At 43.5% G+C, this 23,767-nt stretch overlaps 1 protein-coding gene across 1 annotated transcript in view; it reads left to right on the top strand.

Annotated features, from left to right (window-relative positions):
- Nucleotides 1-23,767, top strand: part of trpm5 (transient receptor potential cation channel, subfamily M, member 5) — a gene marked incomplete at both ends in the record, with an annotated part of 76,167 nt that overhangs the window by 10,052 nt on the left and 42,348 nt on the right. The window contains 9 exons of the mRNA XM_080730391.1: nt 503-680; nt 3,229-3,293; nt 5,802-5,987; nt 6,449-6,548; nt 7,424-7,542; nt 9,178-9,354; nt 11,711-11,908; nt 20,182-20,328; nt 23,309-23,432. Coding sequence (XP_080586517.1) covers nt 503-680; nt 3,229-3,293; nt 5,802-5,987; nt 6,449-6,548; nt 7,424-7,542; nt 9,178-9,354; nt 11,711-11,908; nt 20,182-20,328; nt 23,309-23,432 — 1,294 coding nt within the window. The remainder of the gene's footprint in view (nt 1-502; nt 681-3,228; nt 3,294-5,801; nt 5,988-6,448; nt 6,549-7,423; nt 7,543-9,177; nt 9,355-11,710; nt 11,909-20,181; nt 20,329-23,308; nt 23,433-23,767) is intronic.

Genomic DNA, 23,767 nt, shown 5'->3' with positions numbered 1-23,767 from the left:
TTTTTTACACCATTATAATGTTCTCGTTTTGATCATTAGACCCAATCACTGAATATCGGTAGGCCTACGTCTCCAGCTTCAGGATATGTATGATACTGATTTACTACGAGACTGTGGCATTTTATGAGTTCAGCAGTTTACAATCTAGGCATTTAGCAGACGTTCTTAATTCAGAGCGACTGTGGTTCTCAAAACTTTTATTTTGACCATCATAACTAAACATCATAACATAACTACGGCCATACTCTACCCTGATTGGTCGAGGACTGGCTGGCCACCTCTGAAAACCGAATCTAGCTATGCTTGCAACACGGGCCATGGTGGAAGTCCTTATATGGTCAGCACACATTCTAGTGAGGAGAATGAATGGAAAATGTACCAATTATATTTGTATTTGAATGAAATACAAATGATCAAATCATTCTGCGGCTCCCTGTGACAGCACCCACTGTGGGAAACCCTGTTCTAGTTGACACTGTGCATGCCCCCCCCTCCCCCCCAGGTGGATGAACCGGTGGTGTACGAGACCCACGACCTCCCCCACGGCTCGGTGTACTCCCTGGACTGTCACCACTCCCACCACGTGCTGGTGGAGGAGGACCCCCACAGGCCCGGAGCCACCAGCGAGATGAGGGTCAAGCTGCTCAAGCACATCTCCCTGCAACGCACGGGATACGGAGGTACGGTGCCATAACGTCTGATCATTAACCCATTTAGGCCTAGAATTATTGAATGCTTTAACCAGTGAAAAATAGCAGATATACAAGCTCACAGCGCGCTGCGAGCTTGTAGATCTGCTATTTTTGAAAAAGTCGTGAAAATGTGTGCAAATCTTTGAATATTATGTATTTTCCAAGTGAACATTTGTAACTCAAATTTTGCTTTGTTCTGGGTGGTCCCTGGAACTAAATATTTTGAGATGGGGGTCAGTGGCCAAATAAATATAATTTTGGGGGTCCTTCACATGAAAAGGTTTGAGAACCACTGACATAGTAGTCTCTCAAGAACAGACTAACTGAGCTCCAGTTAAGTGAAAAGGACCTTTTCTTTGACGATGGCTGGCCAGATTGCTGACACAGAAACATAGGTTTTTCAGAAAACCTTAGAAGGATTCAAAAGACACTTATAGAATCGGGTCAAAATCCCAATTTTCACGATTTTTCAAAAATAGCAGATATCTGCTATTTTTCAATAGTTAAAGAATAAAATAATGATACACAATAATGTGTACCCGTTCTAAATGGGTTGTTAATTATACCTCATGGTAGCAACATTATTAGCCAATGACATTTAAAACCCTGCAAGTTCAGTCAATGGTTCTCAACCTTTTCAGGTTGTGACCTCCCAAAAGAATAATATTTGAACTGGGGACCCCCCACAGACCCTGACAAGCACTTGGAAATATGAGTTGAGACGTTAAATTAGGGTTGTTAACAATCCATAATTTACTGTAGGGATCCCCTCAAGGACCCCTGCGGGTCCCCGAGACCCCCCATGTTGAGAACCAGTGTACTACAACAGCCCTGCGTTTTCTTGTTTGGCTAATCGTTGTTTTTCCGCCTACTGCGTGCTGTGACATTATAAAGCCACAACTAGTCTCCTGGAACGTGCCCTGCGAGTGGGGACGAGACATCATGCAGTCTGATGGGCTGTGCCTCGCCTCGTGGATGATCCGTTGATTCTGGATCTGTTCTCGACACTCCCACACAAGCAACAGCTCCCGGCCTCCCGCGATTGAGAACCAAATCCCATTCATTTAAAAGAGCTGTTCAAAAGAGGGGAATCTTTGGCGAACGTCACATCTCTACTGCGCTCCTCGGGGCAGAGCAGAGCAGCGGATGCGTTTTCTTTTTATTTAACGGTGTTATCGTTGTGCAAGTAAAGTACTCGGTGTTGTGCTCGCTCACCGGTAACACCGGTAACACTGAGTACCGTTGCAACCCTAGCAGGGACTCCCCCCCACACACAATACATTATTTGATAATAATAACATGTTATTGTGTATTTTCAGGCATTTAACCCTCAATACTTGTGTATGTAACCCTATTTACTTATGTAAACTTGGCCTGCTCTTTTTTTCCTGTACACAAACCTCTTTGTCGAAAATAGACGATCTACAAGCTCACAACGCGCCTGTTGTTTTTTGTGAGCTTGTAGATCTGCTAATAATCCCCACAGAATAGGGATGCGTGGGTTCAAGTGGTTAATCTATAAATAAAGTTCCTATCAAACAAAGATTTGGGGGCCCCCCCTGCAGTATCTCTGAGGACCCCCTAGGGGTCCCGGACCTAGGGTTGCCACCTTTCAGAAATTGAAATAAGGAACACCTCTTCCGGTGCGTGCGTTCCGTGCGCGTGGCACAGCCGCCGGCCGGCGAAGAAATGCAGTCCCAAACCCATGAAATGCATAGAATAGTTATAACTATAACACACAACATGGTATAACCTATATTGTATTTTTGCTATGTTTGATTTGTTCTTTTCTTATTTAAATAAAAAATGAGAACTTCCCCATAGGGGTGCTGTAACACCTGCAGCACCCCTAGTTCCCATGCTGTTCCCATGCTCCTGCACAGTGGCCACTGTGCCAAAAAATCACATTCACTTTCTCTTTCAGCGGAGATGCGTGGAAGCAAAGAAAGTCACCACAGTTTGATTTGATCATTGCTTTAGTCAATTATGAAGGGATTTTAAAAATTAAAACGTCTCCATATTGCTTGGGAAGTCTACTTCGGCCTTTGCGATTCGCTAATCGCGGGATTTCACATCGCGATTTCGGTTTGAAAACGATTAACCAGCACTAGTTCTTTTCTGCTTTTAAAGCGCAACGGTGATTGACAGCGACATGCAGTGCATATGCAGACAGGGGCCGGGCTAGAGGAGAGGAGACGAGACAGTAGGCAGAGCGTAGAGCGCACCGCTGCGACTGCGAGCCGCCTCTCCCTCCTTTTGCTGTCTTTTCCTGTGTTTTATTTCATTCATTATTGTTAAATTCTGTGTTGAGGTTTGTGTGACAGACCTTTATGGGGCATTTGGTTAAATACGGAACAAACCGCGTTCCGTATTGGTTCAATACGGAACGCATCTTTTAATTGTCCAATACGGAACGATTCCGTATTATACGGAACGGGTGGCAACCCTACCCGGACCCCCTGTACTAACTGTGACAGTGACAGTCACAGTAGAGTTGTGACAATGATCATATGAGTCTCTGTTTGTTTGTCTGCAGGCACAGGGAGCTTTGAGATCCCAGTTCTGTGTCTGTTGGTCCACGGAGAACCCAGGATTCTGAAGGTGGGTTCCATTCTGTAGGGGCATCATGTGACTGTTACAACCCAGCCTGATAGGTGCATCATGTGACTGTTACAACCCAGCCTGATAGGTGCATCATGTGACTGTTACAACCCAGCCTGATAGGTGCATCATGTGACTGTTACAACCCAGCCTGATAGGTGCATCATGTGACTGTTACAACCCAACCTGATAGGTGCATCATGTGACTGTTACAACCCAGCCTGATAGGTGCATCATGTGACTGTTACAACCCAGCCTAATAGGTGCAACATGAACATGGAAATGAATATCAAAGAACTTAAATATTGAACAAAGCAACTTAAACGCTGGTCTGGGGTGCACTCAAAAGCCTGAGTAAATGTTAAAGTGTTATAAAAATGACCTCAGAAGTGTTTTAAAGTGAAAGTACTGCACTTGAGTAAATTGGGATAATTGACAGGGTTTTCATACTCACCCTGATTATGGCACCCCTATAAATTAATTAATACATTGACCCAAGAGTAACAACAAAACACAGTATTTCCTTGCTTACGGTAATGAAAGTATTCCATAAGCAGAAAATAAAGCAGTGGTGTAACCAAGTATTTACTCAAGTACTGTACTTCAGCAAAACTTTAGGACTTTTTTACTCCAATGGAGTATTTCCAATTTTCAGAGGCAAATATTTTACTTTTACTCCAGTACAATTATCTGAAAACTGAAAGGCACGCTGACACTCAAAGTGACTACTGGCCAATCACAGAGTATCTTTTCTGGGACTTAAATTCAATCCAAAGAAGCTTTATTGGCATGAGGAAACAAACGTTTCCACAGCAATGTGTACATTGCCACAGCAAGTTCCTCTGGGAAAGAGGGAGTACTGCCTCTGATTGGTCTACCGAATTTCTGTTTCTGTGACGCACAGGGAAGAATTCCTTAAAAATTGCCTATCCTTTTTTTACCAACGCCTCAGAGCAGGAGGAGGCATACACCTTTCTATGTCTATGTTCAGCCCTATATACATTTCGACCATTTGAAAATAGCCAATCTACAAGCTCACAGTGCATTGCGATGCGCTAAAATGTTTTATACATATGATTAGACGGTGGCCTGTTATTAAGCTCAGTGGTCATTACACAGAAATAACACACCGCTGAATTCACTGATTGACCAATCAGAATCAAGCATTCAACCAAGCCGTGTAATAATCAAATGTAATGTCAGGGTGTATTTTATAACATGTTGTTTTCCATGTTGTCCTCAGAGGATGTACAAGGTAATGTAATGTCAGGGTGTATATTATAACATGTTGTCCTCAGAGGATGTACAAGGTAATGTAATGTCAGGGTGTATATTATAACATGTTGTCCTCAGAGGATGTACAAGGTAATGTAATGTCAGGGTGTATACTATAACATGTTGTCCTCAGAGGATGTACAAGGTAATGTAATGTCAGGGTGTATACTATAACATGTTGTCCTCAGAGGATGTACAAGGTAATGTAATGTCAGGGTGTATACTATAACATGTTGTCCTCAGAGGATGTACAAGGTAATGTAATGTCAGGGTGTATACTATAACATGTTGTCCTCAGAGGATGTACAAGGTAATGTAATGTCAGGGTGTATACTATAACATGTTGTCCTCAGAGGATGTACAAGGTAATGTAATGTCAGGGTGTATATTATAACATGTTGTCCTCAGAGGATGTACAAGGTAATGTAATGTCAGGGTGTATATTATAACATGTTGTCCTCAGAGGATGTACAAGGTAATGTAATGTCAGGGTGTATATTATAACATGTTGTCCTCAGAGGATGTACAAGGTAATGTAATGTCAGGGTGTATATTATAACATGTTGTCCTCAGAGGATGTACAAGGTAATGTAATGTCAGGGTGTATACTATAACATGTTGTCCTCAGAGGATGTACAAGGTAATGTAATGTCAGGGTGTATATTATAACATTTTGTCCTCAGAGGATGTACAAGGTAATGTAATGTCAGGGTGTATATTATAACATGTTGTCCTCAGAGGATGTACAAGGTAATGTAATGTCAGGGTGTATACTATAACATGTTGTCCTCAGAGGATGTACAAGGTAATGTAATGTCAGGGTGTATACTATAACATGTTGTCCTCAGAGGATGTACAAGGTAATGTAATGTCAGGGTGTATATTATAACATGTTGTCCTCAGAGGATGTACAAGGTAATGTAATGTCAGGGTGTATATTATAACATGTTGTCCTCAGAGGATGTACAAGGTAATGTAATGTCAGGGTGTATATTATAACATGTTGTCCTCAGAGGATGTACAAGGTAATGTAATGTCAGGGTGTATATTATAACATGTTGTCCTCAGAGGATGTACAAGGTAATGTAATGTCAGGGTGTATACTATAACATGTTGTCCTCAGAGGATGTACAAGGTAATGTAATGTCAGGGTGTATACTATAACATGTTGTCCTCAGAGGATGTACAAGGTAATGTAATGTCAGGGTGTATATTATAACATGTTGTCCTCAGAGGATGTACAAGGGCATCATGAACTCCACTCCCTGGCTGATCCTGGCGCGCTCCGGGGGCATCGCAGACATCCTGGTCACCCTGATGAACCAGGGCTGCTGGGAGGAGGACAGCGTGATGGAGCTGCTGCTGGAGACCTTCCCCAGTGCCCACCACACCGCCGACCTCACCAGCTGGGTCAAACTGGTAAGACCTTCCCCAGTGCCCACCACACCGCCGACCTCACCAGCTGGGTCAAACTGGTAAGACCTTCCCCAGTGCCCACCACACCGCTGACCTCACCAGCTGGGTCAAACTGGTAAGAGACCTCTCTGTACCACTGACCTCACCAGCTGGGTCAAACTGGTAAGACCTTCCCCAGTGCCCACCACACCGCTGACCTCACTAGCTGGGTCAAACTGGTAAGAGACCTCACTGTACCACTGACCTCATTAGCTGGGTCAAACTGGTAAGACAGAGAGAGACAGAGAGACGCCCTTTTTCCACCAAAATAACACTGGTTCTAGATTATTGGAACCATTGTGCTCTGATAGCACCGGCTGCGAACCGGTCCACGTTTCCATAACTTTTAAGCAGAACCATTTTCATTGTATAGAGAGACCCGTTTGTAATGTAACATATTGACATCTATTATTATTGCGTTTCAGATCAAGAAGATCTTGGATAACGGACACCTTCTCACAGTCCACGACCCCGAACAGGAGAGCTCTGAGCTGGACACGGTCATCCTCAAAGCCCTGGTCAAAGGTACACTTTACCCATCCTCAAAGCCCTGGTCAAAGGTACACTTTACCCATCCTCAAAGCCCTGCTCAAAGGTACACTTTACCCATCCTCAAAGCCCTGCTCAAAGGTACACTTTACCCATCCTCAAAGCCCTGCTCAAAGGTACACTTTACCCATCCTCAAAGCCCTGGTCAAAGGTACACTTTACCCATCCTCAAAGCCCTGCTCAATGGTACACTTTACCCATCCTCAAAGCCCTGCTCAAAGGTACACTTTAAACTACAGCAGGGATTCTCAAAGTGGGTGCCCTGATGTCCAGGGGTGTCCAGGGGTGCGGCTTTGATAATATTTGGAATTCATCACATCGATATCATAACATCAGTCAAAAGCCAGACATCAGTTTTCGTCAATTTTTAAATAGTATAGTTGAAGTTGATGCAGTATTGGTCTTTTTTTTAGTCTGTATTGTCATCTCCAAATTTGGGCACTGTAGTGCCAGTTGGCCATTGTGATGCTTTTGTGTGACGCTGTAGTCTGATCAAGTAAGCCAGTAGGGCGTTAATATAAAAAAAGTGGGTTAAATAATGGAGATGAAAGGTTTCTGCCCGACAGCAACGATACACTACATGGTGTACGATGTGGAGCTCCCGGAAAAAATCAGTCCTTGTCAACAAACTGCATGAATTATGCATTGTAGTGTCTAACTTATTATGTGTTGAGAGACGAAGCCTTGACATTTCCAGAAGCTCAGAGATTTCAATCCTGGACGTTGTTCTGCGTGCGTGCGTGCGTGTGCGTGTGCGTGTGCGTGTGTGTGCGTGCGTGCGTGTGCGTGTGCGTGTGCGCGTGCGCGCGCGTGCGTGTGTGCGTCTGTGTGTGTGTGTGTGTGTGTGTCAGCCTGTAAAAGCCAGAGCCAGGAGGCTCAGGACTTCCTGGATGAGCTGAAGCTGGCGGTGGCCTGGAACAGAGCCGACATCGCAAAGAGCGACATCTTCAACGGCGATGTGGAGTGGAGGGTGAGAGGACATTTAACTGTCCTACTGCCAGATGTTATTATTTATTTATTGGGGCTGGTGCCAGCAAAAAGCAGCTTACCTTTGCGATGTTATAGAAAATTATCTATTGGTTCTTTCTAAACTAATTAATTTTACAATGGACGCTAAAATGTGTACTTTGGCCATACTGGCGGCAGAGGGCAGCCTTATGCAAGAATTAATGTGAATTGGGCCGCTCCGGTTGCCATACATTCAGAGTATAGAAATGCATAATCTAGCTCAGGTCCACAGAAAACAGCCAGGAAGTGATTTGGGACTCCATTATTGCTAACGTGCGGTGGATTTTTGAGAGGAGCGTTACAGGAGATGTTTTTAATGTACACGGCGGCGCGACCCCCCATCAGCTTACAGTCAGACGAGGTAAAAAGAACCATATTGGCAAGTTTCAAATGTGTACGTCTTTTGGTAAAGCAAAGCCCTGCTTCATCATACAAGACTGTCGCACAAAACTAGTGAAAACAGCCGATTTACAGCACATAACGCCTCGTGATGCGAGGCGTTGTGTGCTTTTAGATCTGCTGTTTTCACTAGTTTAGTATACATTTTATAGATGATAAATACAAAACGAATGGTTTTGGACATACAAGGTTTCCACCAGACAACGACGATATGCTATAAATATAAGGTGCTGGGAGTGAAAATTATAATGTAGGGGTGCCTCGGATTAAAACAAAAAGGTTTGGGAACCCCTGCATTAGAGGTCTGAGTCAGAAACAACTATTATTCCAGTTAAGTTAGGTTACAGTTGTCCTTGCCAAGCGATCGTTGTGTGTCTCATTTTACAACATAAGAGCAACCGGCATAAAGGACTTTCCCAGTCTCTCACACCTCCACCTATAGGTGAATCTGTCGTTTCCTCTCTTACTCCAGATCTCAAGGTGGAGGGGGTGGGAGGAGTTATTCAATATCAGGGACGTGCAGAGAATGTTAGAGAGGCAGGGGCAAAAATGTCTAAAAGGGCCTTTTGGTGGAAATATCGAAAATAGCCGACCTCGGCTCGGACCTCGACCTCGGAAGTCAGCTATTTTTGGTGTGTGAGTACAGTACCACAAGTCAATACTGGAGATGTGATGTAACAGCATGGATTTCTACACAGAGAGCAGAGTTTGAAAGAGGCAATTCTCTTGAATGTTGCCTTCAGGTATGGCATGGAAAGAGGGCATTTGAGTTTCTTTCACTATGGGGCCGTGACATCATTTTGTAGTCAGACCTCCAAGCAGATTTATTGTCAATATCTGTCCCTCGCTATTTCAACAGATCCGAGACAAAAATAACGACTAAAGTATAATTCTACCACTTTCCTTTCAACAACAAAGAGAAGAAAAATGTGTAAATAGTAATAATAGTAAAAAGATTCATGGGCGCTGGGGCCTTTTGGCCCCAAAAGTTCTCCTCTGCCTACAAAATGATGTCAGACAGGCCGTTAAAGGGGCAGGGGCTCAAGCCCCCTTTCATGTCTATGTGTGCACATGCTTGTTCAATATGGTATGCAGCTTCCTAGCCGTTTACAGGGGGTGCCCCTGGGACAAGCATGTTGGAGAACCGCTGGTTTAGAGATGATTGGAAGGTTCGATGATGTGTGTCGGTTCTCTGCAGGCGTGCGACCTGGAGGAGGTGATGATGGACGCCCTGATCAACGACAAGCCCGACTTTGTGCGTCTGTTCGTGGACAACGGCGTCAACCTCAGCGAGTTCCTCACCTACAGCCGCCTGCAGGAGCTCTACTGGTCCGTGTCGGAGAAGAGCCTGCTCTACACCCTGCTGCTCAAGAAGGTAAAGAGCAGGGACACGCTGAGACTGGTTGAGAGGCAGATGCTGAAATTCCCTAAAAGGGCACTTTTGGCCTCCACATTTTTTTGGAGAGGTGAACAGCGCTCCCAACCTTTAGGCCCTGTCCAGACGACAACGTATTTTTAATCCCCGGGGAGGTAAAGCCACGAACGCCCATGGGTGTCCACATGCAGACGCATGCAAACGGAGGACTAGACGAATAGTTTCCAAAACTCCGGCTGCAGTGCATTTTTGTTACCCGGGCGTATTTATTTTGCCTTGTGGACACCGTAAACGGAGAAGTTCTTTGCTTGCATGCTTACGTCACCTTGTGCTTCTCGCCTCCTCCTCCTTGCTATGAGAAAAACCCATGGTTGTCTCTGTAGAATATCCATATTTATGAGCGCATTCACGACATGTGATCATTAGAGAGCTCAGCTGTCTTGTTTAGGGATGGAGCCCTATTTAGCCTAATGAATGATTTTAATTATATTTGTTACTCTTGTCAAATGTCATCTTCATAAATGGTGGTCAGCCACGATCTCACAGTCTCAAAAGATACCAGTTATGTTCTGAATTTGTAGCTTTCCACCGGCTCAATAAGCCGGATCGATAAGGTGCTCATTATCAATAACGAGATACAGCCCTAGTCTTGTTAACGGAGCATATCTGACGCGACGCGCTTGCCTCTTCTCTTTGTCAAAGTTTGCATATCAAATGCCAATATCAAATGATTTCAAGCATAATGGAGACATACGCACGCATGCAGGCATTACTCCTGTCCATTCTCATCAGTTGTCTGACGCTTTGAAGGTGAGAATATGTTGATTATTCACGGCATGTGCCTCCTTTTAAATTATTTCCACGATCAGCGCAAGCTAAAAAAAAAGTCCGTCTGAGAGAGCGCACCACTCTCTCTCTCAATACCAAGTGATGCTTGCTTGACCACGAAGTTCTGATTGATAGAGTTACATTCGTTTAATACTGAGAGAGAGAGAGAGAGAGAGAGAGAGGGAACACCACACTCGACGATTCCTCTCCCCTCTCCTGCTCTAGAAATAGTTAAATGAATGTTTAAATAGCAATTGTGCATGTTAAAGTGTGAAGATTGTGAAACTTGGACGATGCATAGCTGCTGCAATGATTGCATGAGAGCAGGGGGACGCGCCACCCGCTTCGGTGACGCGCAGACAGGGATTTATAGCGTTTTTATAATACCGTGTGGACACACATATTTTTCTACACGGGCCCGTGTGGAGGCGTAGAGGTTTCAAAACAAAGTCAGAAACCCCCGGGGACTTTTTAGGTATAGACAGGGCCTTAGCTTTGTCTCCCTGTCTCCGTGAGCATGAACTGCTGCAATACCGATGGGTGACCAGATGGGCACTGTTGCGCAGCTTAGTGTCAGTGGCAGTTATGTTTATGTTATGTATCTTTGGTACAACGGTGCGTTGCAGGAGTTATGTTTGGAGTTATGTTTCATTAGTACAACGGTGCGTGGCCGAAGTTATGTTTCTTTAGTACAACGGTGCGTGGCTGGATTTTTAAACTATAAAAACAGGAACAGATTGAGAAGGCCACTGTTGCGCACTAGACACACGCGCGCACACACACACACACACACACACACACACACACACACACACACACGGTATAGCTGCTCAAATTCATCGCTCCACATATTTAAATAGCTGTGCGATGTGTTGATCAGCTATTTTCACTATACTTCTCAACAATTATTATTATTTATTTATGGAATTTCTTACATTTGTTTGTTTATTTGTCTTAAAATGTGTGTTTTATTATTATTATTATTATAAGTGGTAAAACAAATCCTTGAAATGTATTTTTTTTTTTATGTAGGGAAAAGAAAATGTGATTTTTACTCCTGTACCAGTGTAATTAAAGGAGTAGTTCACCACTTTTCAACCTGTCTTCATATAATAGGTCCTCACTAATGTTCATGATAAAATATCAAAAAAAAATTCTACTCAGTCCAAGTCTCCTAGGAGAGCTGTGGGAAGTTCAGAATCCATCCACTTGTGACATCATCATTTAAAAAAAAAAAAAAAGATTAATCAATATTTTTGAAAAAAATATTTCGATTTTTATTATCGCGAGAACATTGCAACTTTTCAGGAATAGAAAGCCTGCAGTTTCTATAAGCTGGATTGGCAATCGACTATGAAACAAGACGATGGGTTTCTGACTGCCCACAGCCCTCCTCTGAGGAAAAAAATTGAAATAAAAAAAAATAAAAAGCTATTTTTTGAGTGAGGACCAATTATATGAACATAGGTTGAAAAGTGGTGGAGTGCCCCTTTAAGTATTCAGTCTAATCAATCAAATCAATAAACAGGAGCAGGAGAAGCAGCTGCTGCTGGGCACGGCCCGCTCCCTCCCCGGACCCCCCGCCCTGCACCCCTCCCACCACCAGGGGGAGCTGGGGGGCGGGGAGCACCGCAGGACCCCCCGCTTCACGCTGCACGAGGTCTCCAAGGTGCTCAAGGACTTCCTGCACGACTCCTGCAAGGGCTTCTACCAGAGGACCCCCGCGGTGAGCAGAGTGGTCATTTTGACTGTAGCAGATATACAAGGGCTTCTACCAGAAGACCCCCGCGGTGAGCAGAGTGGTCATTTTGACTGTAGCAGATATACAAGGGCTTCTACCAGAAGACCCCCGCGGTGAGCAGAGTGGTCATTTTGACTGTAGCAGATATACAAGGGCTTCTACCAGAAGACCCCCGCGGTGAGTAGAGCGGTCATTTAGACTGTAGCAGATATACAAGGGCTTCTACCAGAAGACCCCCGCGGTGAGCAGAGTGGTCATTTTGACTGTAGCAGATATACAAGGGCTTCTACCAGAGGACCCCCGCGGTGAGCAGAGTGGTCATTTAGACTGTAGCAGATATACAAGGGCTTCTACCAGAGGACCCCCGCGGTGAGCAGAGTGGTCATTTAGACTGTATTAGATATACAAGGGCTTCTACCAGAGGACCCCCGCGGTGAGCAGAGTGGTCATTTTGACTGTAGCAGATATACAAGGGCTTCTACCAGAGGACCCCCGCAGTGAGCAGAGTGGTCATTTTGACTGTATTAGATATACAAGGGCTTCTACCAGAGGACCCCCGCGGTGAGCAGAGTGGTCATTTTGACTGTATTAGATATACAAGGGCTTCTACCAGAGGACCCCCGCGGTGAGCAGAGTGGTCATTTTGACTGTATTAGATATACAAGGGCTTCTACCAGAGGACCCCCGCGGTGAGCAGAGTGGTCATTTTGACTGAACATTTCAGTGGCGTCAGTCAGGGGCGTCGCACCAAAATTCTGGGCCCCGGGTACAAGGATTCACTGCGGGCCCCCCATGAATGTTCTTTATAGGGGGAGGAGGGGATTTAACCCATCTAGACTGGGATCACATTATTACCCATTATTTTGAGCTTTAACTATTGAAAAATAGCAGATATACAAGCTCGCAGCGCGGCCCAGAGTGCCGCGCTGCGAGCTTGTAGATCTGCTTTTTTTTTTTTTTTTTTATCATGAAAATGCGTGCAAGTCTTTGAATATTTCAAATCCTTCTGAAAAACCTATGTTTCTATGCCATATGAAGGACTCCAAAATGATGTGTATTTGGCCACGGACCCCATCTCAAAATATTTAGTTCCAGGCAATTCCAGTATGCAATAATTAAGGACCCTCCGCCTTCGCGCGAGTGCAAGACACCAGTCATGTTGCTATACCTTTGTAACAGGCATGATGAATGAAATGAAAGTACATTTTATTTTTTTCCCCCTGTAGCCAAGGTATATGGCAGCTGTGTAGCAACTCATAATGTAATAACGTCTCATAATGTAATAAGGGCTCATAATGTAATAATTAAAATGTAATAAAAACTCATAATGTAATAATCAGCTCATAATGTAATAAAAAAACCAGCGCATAACGTAATAATGGATTTTTCAATAATGTAATAATGTAATAATGTGTTACATTAAGAACCTCCACATAGGAGGCTCATAATGTAATACAACTTCATAATGTAATAATGTCTTTTTTATTACATTATGAGCTGATTCTTACATTATGAGCTTTTATTACATTTTAATTATTCCATTATGCACTTGTTTTTTATTACATTATGAGCTGATTATTACATTATGAGTTGCTACACACCCTGCCAACTTTGTTGATGGAGCAATGGAGCAATTATCTGCTAAACATGCAGCAAATGAATGTGAAATATGGGGATCATTTAGCTGTACAAAGAGCATCCACAATGTTCAACATACAGTTCGTGGTTGTATCGACACTGGGTGTTGATGCAACATCGATAATATCCCCATGTGGTCAGTATGACGACAGTCTGCCATTGCTAGTTCTGGGCCACTTTGCCGCAGGTCATGGGGACCATTATGTAAGCCTTGATGGACCAGTCACACGCTTGATTCAAAGAGTCCAGGAAGCAGAGGAGAGCGCACCACTTCGATCTGTCCTTCACTCTGGTCCTAAGTCTAGCCCTCACTCTGGCCTTGACTCGGTACCTCACTCTGGCCCTGACTCGGTACCTCACTCTGGCCCTGACTCGGTACCTCACTCTGGCCCTGACTCGGTACCTCACTCTGGCCCTGACTCGGTACCTCACTCTGGCCCTGACTCGGTCCCTCGCTCTGGCCCAGGGCCGGATTTATAATAGGGTTGACGCTGAAGCACAGGCCAGGGCCGGTTCCTGGCATAAGCAATATAAGCTGTCGCTTAGGGCCACAACCACTAAGGGGGCCAGTGGGCCACATCACAGGGAGAAGATGGGGCCATGTCCCTGCTGCTATCGGACAGACAGGCAATACTTTCTCAATTCACCTGTGCTCAGACACTTTGTTTTTGTTCTGGAGTTGTTTTTTTAACTATAGAGAGGGGAGAAGGGAACAGCCCATGCCATAATGATGACATCGTAGCGTGATGCACACGTAACAATGTGTTCTTATCAACTCACCAAGCTGTCATCATATTCAGAAGATCACAATATGTATCCTTGATTAGACGTCATACAGGAAAAAACTCAAGTTACATCATGTTCATCTGAGAAGCGTCAAGGATACAAACACAACATAGTCTTGTGACTTATTTCCATTGTGGTCCCTGAAATATTTATTCTTGTTAGTTTTTTTCTCCCACTGCTTGTTGGTGCTTTCATTAAAAGTACAGCTGAAGTTTTTACTAGTCGCTGCTCGTTTATACGTCTAATTTAAAATGTATGAAGATCTCTGCGTTAAACAACTTCGACACTTGAAGAAAACTCAAGGAAGGAAGGTACTGTTCGTTCAAAACAAAGCACTCTGTAGTTAATAGTATCTCAAATGAGAATTGCCAGATTTCAAATAGTTTGCATCACTGGGAATAAGAAGAAGTAGAATAGATTGCATCACTGAAAGTTTGCATGAAGAAGAAGTAGAATGGATGAGATGTTTGACCTTTTCAGTATTAATGAATATAAGTCACTGATGACCCCTGGTAATGTTACTACTGACCACAGCAGCGTCTGCCGCAGCAGCGTTATACGTCATTGCTTTGGCCCCGCTTAGCCGAGCTCGGACCTACTCTAGAGTGGATACTTTATACTAGCCTGATTTCAGACTCTGCGCTGGAGCTTGAGTCTGAAGTTGTCCCTATTCTATTTGATTTAAAAGGGGAGGGGATTTAAAATTTGAAATTCCCAATCACAAGAGATCTGGTGGGAGGGGTTGTGTTTGACTTGTGTACACAAAACATTCCCCCTCCCCCTGTATGACAGGAATCAAGTTGTTGTCTTTGATGTTTCATTGATTAGAGAGAAGCACTAACGAGCTATTTACACTTGTATGGCTCAATCAATGACTGCAGTTCAGAACCCCTTTGAAGTTCAAAGGGAGCACCCCTCCCTCCACTGTTTCTATTGATTTTCAAAAGTTAGACACACCCCTCCTCCGTCTTGCATTGATTTCATTGGTCGGTGCGCCAAGACACCGATAGAAAGAGATGCGTCATATGACAAAACCAGACCAAGAGAAGCAGTCCACTCAGAGAGTGGGCAGGTCTATTGGCTGGAGCCAGGCAAACTTTATACTACCACGTTTTGTACCACTGTCACACCACTCTAACCAGTTCCTTGTAGTGGAATACCTGGCACAAGTGTGCGGGGTCGGGTCGAGTGGGGTGGAGAGGGGTGGTGCCATGCCAAATATAATATAATAATAATAATCTGTTTATTTTAGGTGGGGGACACCTAAAATAATCTTGCATAGGGCCACCTGAGTCCTAGAACCGGCACTGCACAGGGCATCAACAACCACAGGGGGGCACCGGAGGATCAACTGTAAAAAAAAGATATTCACATGAGCTAAGCTAAGCTAAGCTAACCTAACGTTGCTGTCTGTAATGACTGGTTACACTTAAGGGTTTTGAAGAAACGTTAGGTGGATACTAGTATGCACAACTCTAAAAGAACTGGTGCACTATTGTGTTGGAGCGCCTCAGTGCAGCTGCAGAGTTAAGGTGCTATCTATCCCTGATTGATGGATTGATTGATTGATTGATTGATTGATTGAAAACTTTCAAACTAGGTCCAAGCACAGGGCACCATGAAGGGTAAATCCTGCCCTGCTCTGGCCCTCACTCTCGCAGTAAGGCCCTCATTCTGGCCCTGACCCGGTACCTCACTCTGGCCCTAGGTCTGGACAGATCAAAGTGGTGCGCTCTTTGAATCAAGTATGTGACTGGTCCATCAAGGCTTACATAATGGTCCCCATGACCTTCGGCAAAGTGGCCCAGAACTAGCAATGGCAGGCTGTCGTCATAATGACCACATGGGGATATTATCGATTTGCATCAACACCCAGTGTCGATACAATCACAAACTGTATGTTGAACATTGTGGATGCTCTTTGTACAGCTAAATGATCCCCATATTTCACATTCATTTGCTGCATGTTTAGCAGATAATTGCTCCATTCTTCATCAACAAAGTTGGCAGGGTGTGTAGCAACTCATAATGTAATAAGGGCTCATAATGTAATAAAAACATGTAATAAAAACTCAAAATGTAATAATCAGCTCATAATGTAATAAAAAAGACATTATTACATTATGAAGTTGTATTACATTATGAGCCTCCTATGTGGAGGTTCTTAATGTAACACATTATTACATTATTGAAAAATCCATTATTACGTTATGCGCTCGTTTTTTTATTACATTATGAGCCCTTATTACATTATGAGCCGTTATTACATTATGAGTTGCTACAAGCTGCAATACCTTGCCATACCCAATTGACGCCTTTGGCACATTTTGATAGTTTTAGTCCTATATTTTAGCAGGTTTTAGTCTGGTTTTAGCCGACTAAATCTACAGTTGATTGCGTCGGTACTGGCTGATTTTGACTTGACTGCTGACAATAAGTACCTGAGACGAATAACAGTCTAAAAAGTCTGTATTTTAAAATTTAGGATAAAGACATTTTTTATTTATTTACAAGACTGTAAACCACAAACTAGAAGTTTTGAATTTCTTAAAGTCTTAATGAACTTCCCCCTCATTTTGTTGAGTTAGGTTTTTTTACTTAACTCATATATATTAGGAATTATAAGACATAATACTTATGGAAAGTGGAAAAACAGTATATCTCCAACAGTTTGTGGAACAACAGTCTAAAGGTGGTTGCACACTGCTGCGTTTTTCGGGCCGAATATCGGAGTGAATTTCGGAGCGCGTGAATAAAAAAATCAACCTCGCGTTATGTCAGTCACGTTTGCACACTGCCGCCCGTTTCGCGCACCACTCGGTCCCTTGCTCTCTCTATCTCTCTCTCTCTCCTTGCCCTGAAAAACGCATTTCGCAACGAAAAACGCAGCAGTGTGCAACCACCTTAAGTCTGTACAAGCAATATTCAGCAGACAAAGGGAGCAGATAACATTAAAACCCACAATAAACAAAATGAGGGGGGATTGCATTAACAATTTAACAGATTAACAATGACTAGTTTGTGGTTTACAGTCTGGTAAATCCAAAAATATATATATTCAAAAAAATTCAAATATGGACTTACACTGTTATTCGTCTCAGGTACTCATTATTAATTGTTGTACCGTCCTAGACTACCTACACTTCTCCACAAATGCTGAGAATAAACTGAACTGAACTAGATAGACAGACAGACAGAGAGACAGATAGATAACCGTTATTGGTAAATGGTGCATTTATAGAGCCCCTTTATTCAAGGCGCTTTACAGAGAACAGTAGCTGTACAGTAACTGCGGTCAGGGGTGTCGCACCAAATTCTGGGCCCTGGGTACAATGATTCACTGCGGGGCCCCTGTGCTTTAACTATTGAAAAATAGCAGATATACAAGCTCACAGCGCGGCACCGAGTGCCGCGCTGCGAGCTTGTAGATCTGCTATTTTTGAAAAATCATGAAAATCTTTAATAATTCAAATCCTTCTAAGGTTTCTTTGAAAAACCTATGTTTCGATGTCAGTGGAGCTCAAACCTTTTCATGTGGAGGACCCCCAAAATGGTATGTATTTGGCCACGGACCCCCATCTCCAAATATTGAGTTCCAGGGACCCCCCCAGAAGCAAAATTTGAGTTACAAATGTTCGCTTAAAAAAATACATAATATTCAAAGATTTTCACACATTTTCCACGACTTTTCAAAAATAGCAGATCTACAAGCTCGCAGCGCGGCACTCGGTGCCGCGCTGTGAGCTTGTATATCTGCTATTTTTCAATAGCTAAAGTATAAAATAATTAAGGCCCCTCCACCTTGGGCCCTGGTAACTCAGTCCCACTTTCCTACCCCTTGTGACGCCCCTGACTGCGGTGTCAAGCGGCAACACTGTGTTTGTGTATTCTGATCGCCGACAATGCAGCTACGCGGCAGCGCTCTGGAAAAAGGTCTAAACAATAGTATACACATATACAACTAATCCTGCACTATGCAGAAAAACAACATCACAAGGTTACAGTGTCCCCACTGTGTCCCACCCCAGAACAAATAGAGTATCCACCTCAATGAGTGCGATGCGAAGGAAAAGTGGAAGCTTTCACACTGCCATTGGTAGAATAAGTCAATGGTTCTCAACCTGTTGGTCGGGACCCCCGGAGGGGTCCCCAAATTATAGCTTAATGTTAACAATGTTTTCTCACTCAACAGTAGTCAGACCAACATACAGTATAAGTGTATACTATACAAGGTATCTTATCTGCACACTAAAGTGACAATTTAAGGACTTTAAAGACCCTCTGGTCAAACATTGTTAAAATTGTCAAATATTAGAGGCAGAAGTTGTGAAAATAGCAGATCTACATGCTCACAACCCCTCGATATCGGCCATTTTCACAATGGAATAGACAGAGTCAAACTAAATGTAATGCCAACTCTTACAATTCCAAGGGCTTGTGCAGGTGGGGGCATTGTAGCGCACTTGAGGTGCTGTGTGCAAGGTTTCTCTCCTAAAGTTATACAGTACACATCGATTTACCAGTACCTGTGTGTGTCAGTAAGAAGCTGAAATGCGCTGCATGGCTGTTGTTGCCTGTGTCCTTGACACTGCTCAATAACAGCCTTCAGGTGAAGACAACAAGACTTATGTTGTGATACACAATAATCCCATGGTGCAAGTTAAAGTACATATGTCATCTCTGTCGAGTGGACTCATACGTCCAAAACTGTTACTTACGGCCTGAAAAGGTTGAGAACTACTGCTATAGCACACTGGAGGTGCTTGGATGTGCTGTGTGCAAGGTTTCCTCCTATACTCCTAAAGTTATACACATATATGTACAAGTATCTCTGTGTGTCTGTAAAAGCTGTGTCTCAACACAGCATTCAGCTGATGATAACAAGACTTATTTTCAGTGGTGGAAAAAGTGCTCACATTTTTTACTTCCGTACTTAGAAATCCTCTGTTAGGATACGGTCACACTAGAGTATGGTTAGAAATACTCTGTTAGGGTACGGTCACACTAGAGTATGGTTAGAAATACTCTGTTAGGGTACGGTCACACCAGAGTATGGTTAGAAATACTCTGTTAGGGTACGGTCACACCAGAGTATGGTTGCCAGCTGATAAGCGTATTCTGCCAATGCATTTCAATGGGAATGGAGCGGATCTTTGGGGAAGTCCGCAAATGGTCACATTGAAATGAATGGCAACCATGCTTTCTTTGGTGTGATCGTGCTCTTACAAAGTAAAAGTCCAGAATACAAGATTTACTTGAGTAAAAGTAAAAGTAGGCCTACTCATCAGTATGCCGTATGTCCCATTTCACAAGTTTTAAAATGTATAAATGTTTTTTTGAAAATGGCAGATCTAAGCTATAATCCAGTAAAGTAAAACAATATTTTAAAATTGTACTTAAAGGGATAGTTCACCCCGATTTGTATCCGTGTTGATTATTCACACAATGGAGACTTGAGCTCAATAATATTTTTTATTTATCGCACTCCATTAAATTTATCCCCATTGATTCCGGATGGGGACCCAAATGCATTTGGGTCCTCATCCGGAACCAATGGGGGTACATTTATTGTAATCAAATTAGCAATGCGAAAACAAACAAATATATTATTGAACTCAAGTCTCCATGGCATGAGTAATCAATAGAAAAAAATGGGTGAACTACTCCTTTAAGTACAGTACATTATACAAATAGTTACTTTACACCACTGCAATATCTTGTGATACACAATCATCCCATTTTACAAGTTTTAAAAAATATGTGTATTCACGCAAAAGCACAATATTTACCGTAGCGTCTGTTCTGTATTGTTATTGTCCTCTCCTCTCCTCCAGGAGAAGCCAGCTAAGGGTCGTCTGTTCCACAGCCAGAAGAACTTGGAGCTGGAGCTGGAGGAGCGCTGTGAGCATCCCTGGAGGGACCTGTTCCTGTGGGCCGTGCTGCAGAACCGCCAGCAGATGGCCAACTACTTCTGGGCCATGGTTTGTTCCTCCTCCTCTCACTGCTGACTGACTCACTTCAGCTTTCAGCTTTAGTTTGTATCTGTGTAGGGTCTGTCTGCTATAGTTAGGCCAGTGTTTCGCAAACTTTCACATTTCATGGTGTCCCCTTATCTCTGACAGTCTACAAATTGAACCAAATTGGTTAATTTTGTAGACTGTCAGAGTTACAAACTTGTAAGGGTCAATTTAGACCCCCATAAAGTAGAGAATCCTTGAAATCCACTTTGAGAACCACTGCTGTAGCCAACCAGACTTGTTCTGTGCTATAGGCAACCAGACTATTGTTCTTGTCCATTTTTATTTCCTAGGAAACCCTTTTCTGTGAACTTTTATTTCACCTTTTTTTTTTCTTTTTTTTTTTTTCGGTAACCCCAAAAGTCCATTGTGTTCATTAGACGTTTTTGGAACCTTTTCGGTAACCCCAAAAGTCCATTGAGTTCAGTGGACGTTTTCTGCCCCTTTTCTTCTTTTTTTTAAAGATTTGTGTTTGGGCTTTTATGTCTTTATTGATAGGACAGTAGACTGACAGGTCTTTATTGATAGGACAATAGACTGACAGGAAATGAGGGGAGAGACGGGGAGTGACACGCGGCAAAGGTCGTCCGGATCGGGAATCAAACTGGCGACGCCGCCAGGCATCCATGCCTATGTGGCAATTAAAGTGGCATGCACCTGGACCAGTTGGCCAGGCGACCGCAGTTTTCCCGGTGAACCTGAGCGGAGTGTGGGGAACACACACCACTGACTATTGCCGATGATGGGGAGGTATAGCTTTATGAAATGAGAGGCACTCTTGCCAATTCACGTGTGGCAAGATCGCGGTTCCACTAGTTTTACTTGTAGGCTTAGAAGCCTTTTCAGAAGTTAATTTAATGTTTTCCATTTAATGATTTCCTTTATCCTCATCTAATCTTGCGCTAATGCACACAGCTGTTTTCGCCAGGTTTTAAGGCCTAGTACTAGGCTTCTCAGAAGTTAATTTAATTTTTTCCATTTAATGATTTCCTTTATCGTCATCTTGCGCTAATGCATGCAACTGTTTTTACCAGGTTTTAAGGTCTTATTTTAGTTGTTTCTCATAAGCTCGCGACCCTCCTTGCCCATCGGCCCCCACCGTTGCGCTCAGATTCACCGGGAAAACTGCGGTCGCGTAGGCCAGCGGGCGCCCCTTCTATACCTTTTCTGATTGAACAATATAATTAATGTTCAATCAGACAGGATTGGTCATGCTTCACTTGACCTCACAATATATAATATAAATGGTAAAACGGAATTCATTTACCAGTGGATTCCTCGCGACTTGCGCCACGGCAACCACACTCGAAATGTCCCAGAATTGCACCCCTTCTAGTTAGTGTGGTTGCCATAGGCAACGCACTATTGTTTTGGGTCAGAGAACATTTAACTGTCTACAGCCCTCCTCTGAGACACAGAACGAGTAGACAAAAATAGTACCATAACGTCACTGTCGTGCAGAAACCTTGTATCTCCAAGTTTCAAATTTGTAAATCTAAAGCCCTGCTTCATCACACAAGGCCATCGCACAAAAGTAGTGAAAACAGCTGATCTACAAGCACACAGTGTGCTTGTAGATCGTCTGTTTTCACTAGTTTAAATCATTTAAAAAATGATAAATACAAAACAAACGGTTTTGGACAAGGTTTCCACCCGACAACGACGATATTATAATGAGCATTAGTGAGAACCAATTATATGAAGATGGGTTGAAACTGGGTGAAGCTCAATTCCTGTACTCTTGTCACACAACGGTGTAACTTGCAGAAAATCTGGTTATCTTCCTCGAGCAGCACTGCAGTGCGGTGAACTATAAATTGGCCGTATGACACATGAAGAGGACATTTATGGAACAGCACTGTGGCAGCTGGCATATGGAAATGTCATTATTTGCACTCCAGCTCAGGGCGTGTGATATTTATCAACATCTGAGTTGAACTACAGTGCTACTGTACCTTATCTGCAGCAACTGTCACTTCTTCTACAATAACTTTGGATGTATCTCCAGGGACGTGCAGAGAATGTTAGAGAGTCAGGGGCTGACATTTCTAAAAGGGCCTTTTAGTGAAAATATAGAAAATAGCCGTGTTCTACCTGTAACGCACCTACAACAGTTTACGGCTGTCGGAAAAGAAAATATGAATAGCGTCTGCCCTCGTGAACCTTTCAAAGTAGCGTATTTGATAGACATTATGCACTGGCGTCTGCCCTGGCCACACGCATAGCCACGGATCGTATGCCCTAAAAAGAAGTCTAGAACACACCATTGCCGACCTCCAAGCTCACAACGCGTTGCAGCACAACTTGTTGTGAGCTTGGAGATCGGCTATTTTCAGTGCTTGATACCACACTGAACTAAGCATAATCAGGTCAATACTGGAGATGTGGCGTAACGGCATGGATTTCTACAAAGAGAGGGCAATTCTTTCAACATAAGATGCTGCATCTTATGAGTTTGGACAAGGCAATTCTATTGAATTCTGCCTTCAGGTATGGCATGGAAAGAAGGCACCATAGTTAAAACTGCATTCATGGTCTGGAGAAGGCACTTTTTACAGACAGATTGATGTCTATGTGTGCACGTGCCTGTGTATCTTTCATGTACATTTCACAGAGTGTTGTGTGTCGTCTCTGTCGGGCGGATACTGTTACTTTTGAGGATTCCAATTCAAAAGCGTCAAAAGAAGCAGATCTACAAGCTCAAAACGCGTCGTTTTGCACCACGTTATACTACTACTATCTCTACTTTTTACTCTTTTGTGTGACACTGTAGTATGATGTAGGGCATTCATTTATGAAAATATGGAGATAAGAGTTGGTCTGGTTGGCTGTAAGATCTGTTATGTTTCTGCAGGGTCCGGAGGCTGTAGCCGCTGCTCTGGTGGGCTGTTAGATCTGTTATGTTTCTGCAGGGTGGGCTGTAAGATCTGTTATGTTTGTGCAGGGTCCGGAGGCTGTAGCTGCTGCTCTGGTGGGCTGTAAGATCCTTAAAGAGATGGCTCGCCTGGAGTCCGAGGCCGAGTCGGCACGGAGCATGAAGGAGGCCAAGTATGAGCAGTTTGCTCTGGGTGAGTCAACACCACTATTAGAGCAGGGGTCTTCAACGCTTTCAGGACAAGGACCCCTTAGTTGAGAGAGAGATGAAGCAGGGACCCCCACAACCTGTTCATAGATTCCATATAGTTTCATTGTTTGACAGCACAATCGTCAGTGTATTTTGGATTCATGTCAATGTGTGTTTTCAGATATTTAACCACTTGAACCGTCAATACTTAATAAACTTGACCTTTCACTCTGTACTTAGTCTGCTCTTTGTCCCCTCTACACCAAACCTCTTTGCCGAAAATAGCCGATCTACAAGCTCACAACGCCTCGCGCTGCGAGGCGTTGTGAGCTTGTAGAT

Source organism: Nannobrachium achirus (genome assembly GCF_963921795.1).
Source record: "Nannobrachium achirus genome assembly, chromosome: 7".
Lineage (NCBI taxonomy): Eukaryota > Metazoa > Chordata > Actinopteri > Myctophiformes > Myctophidae > Nannobrachium > Nannobrachium achirus.
Note: the sequence above shows the minus strand (reverse complement) of the source record. Positions and strands in the feature narration are given on the sequence as shown.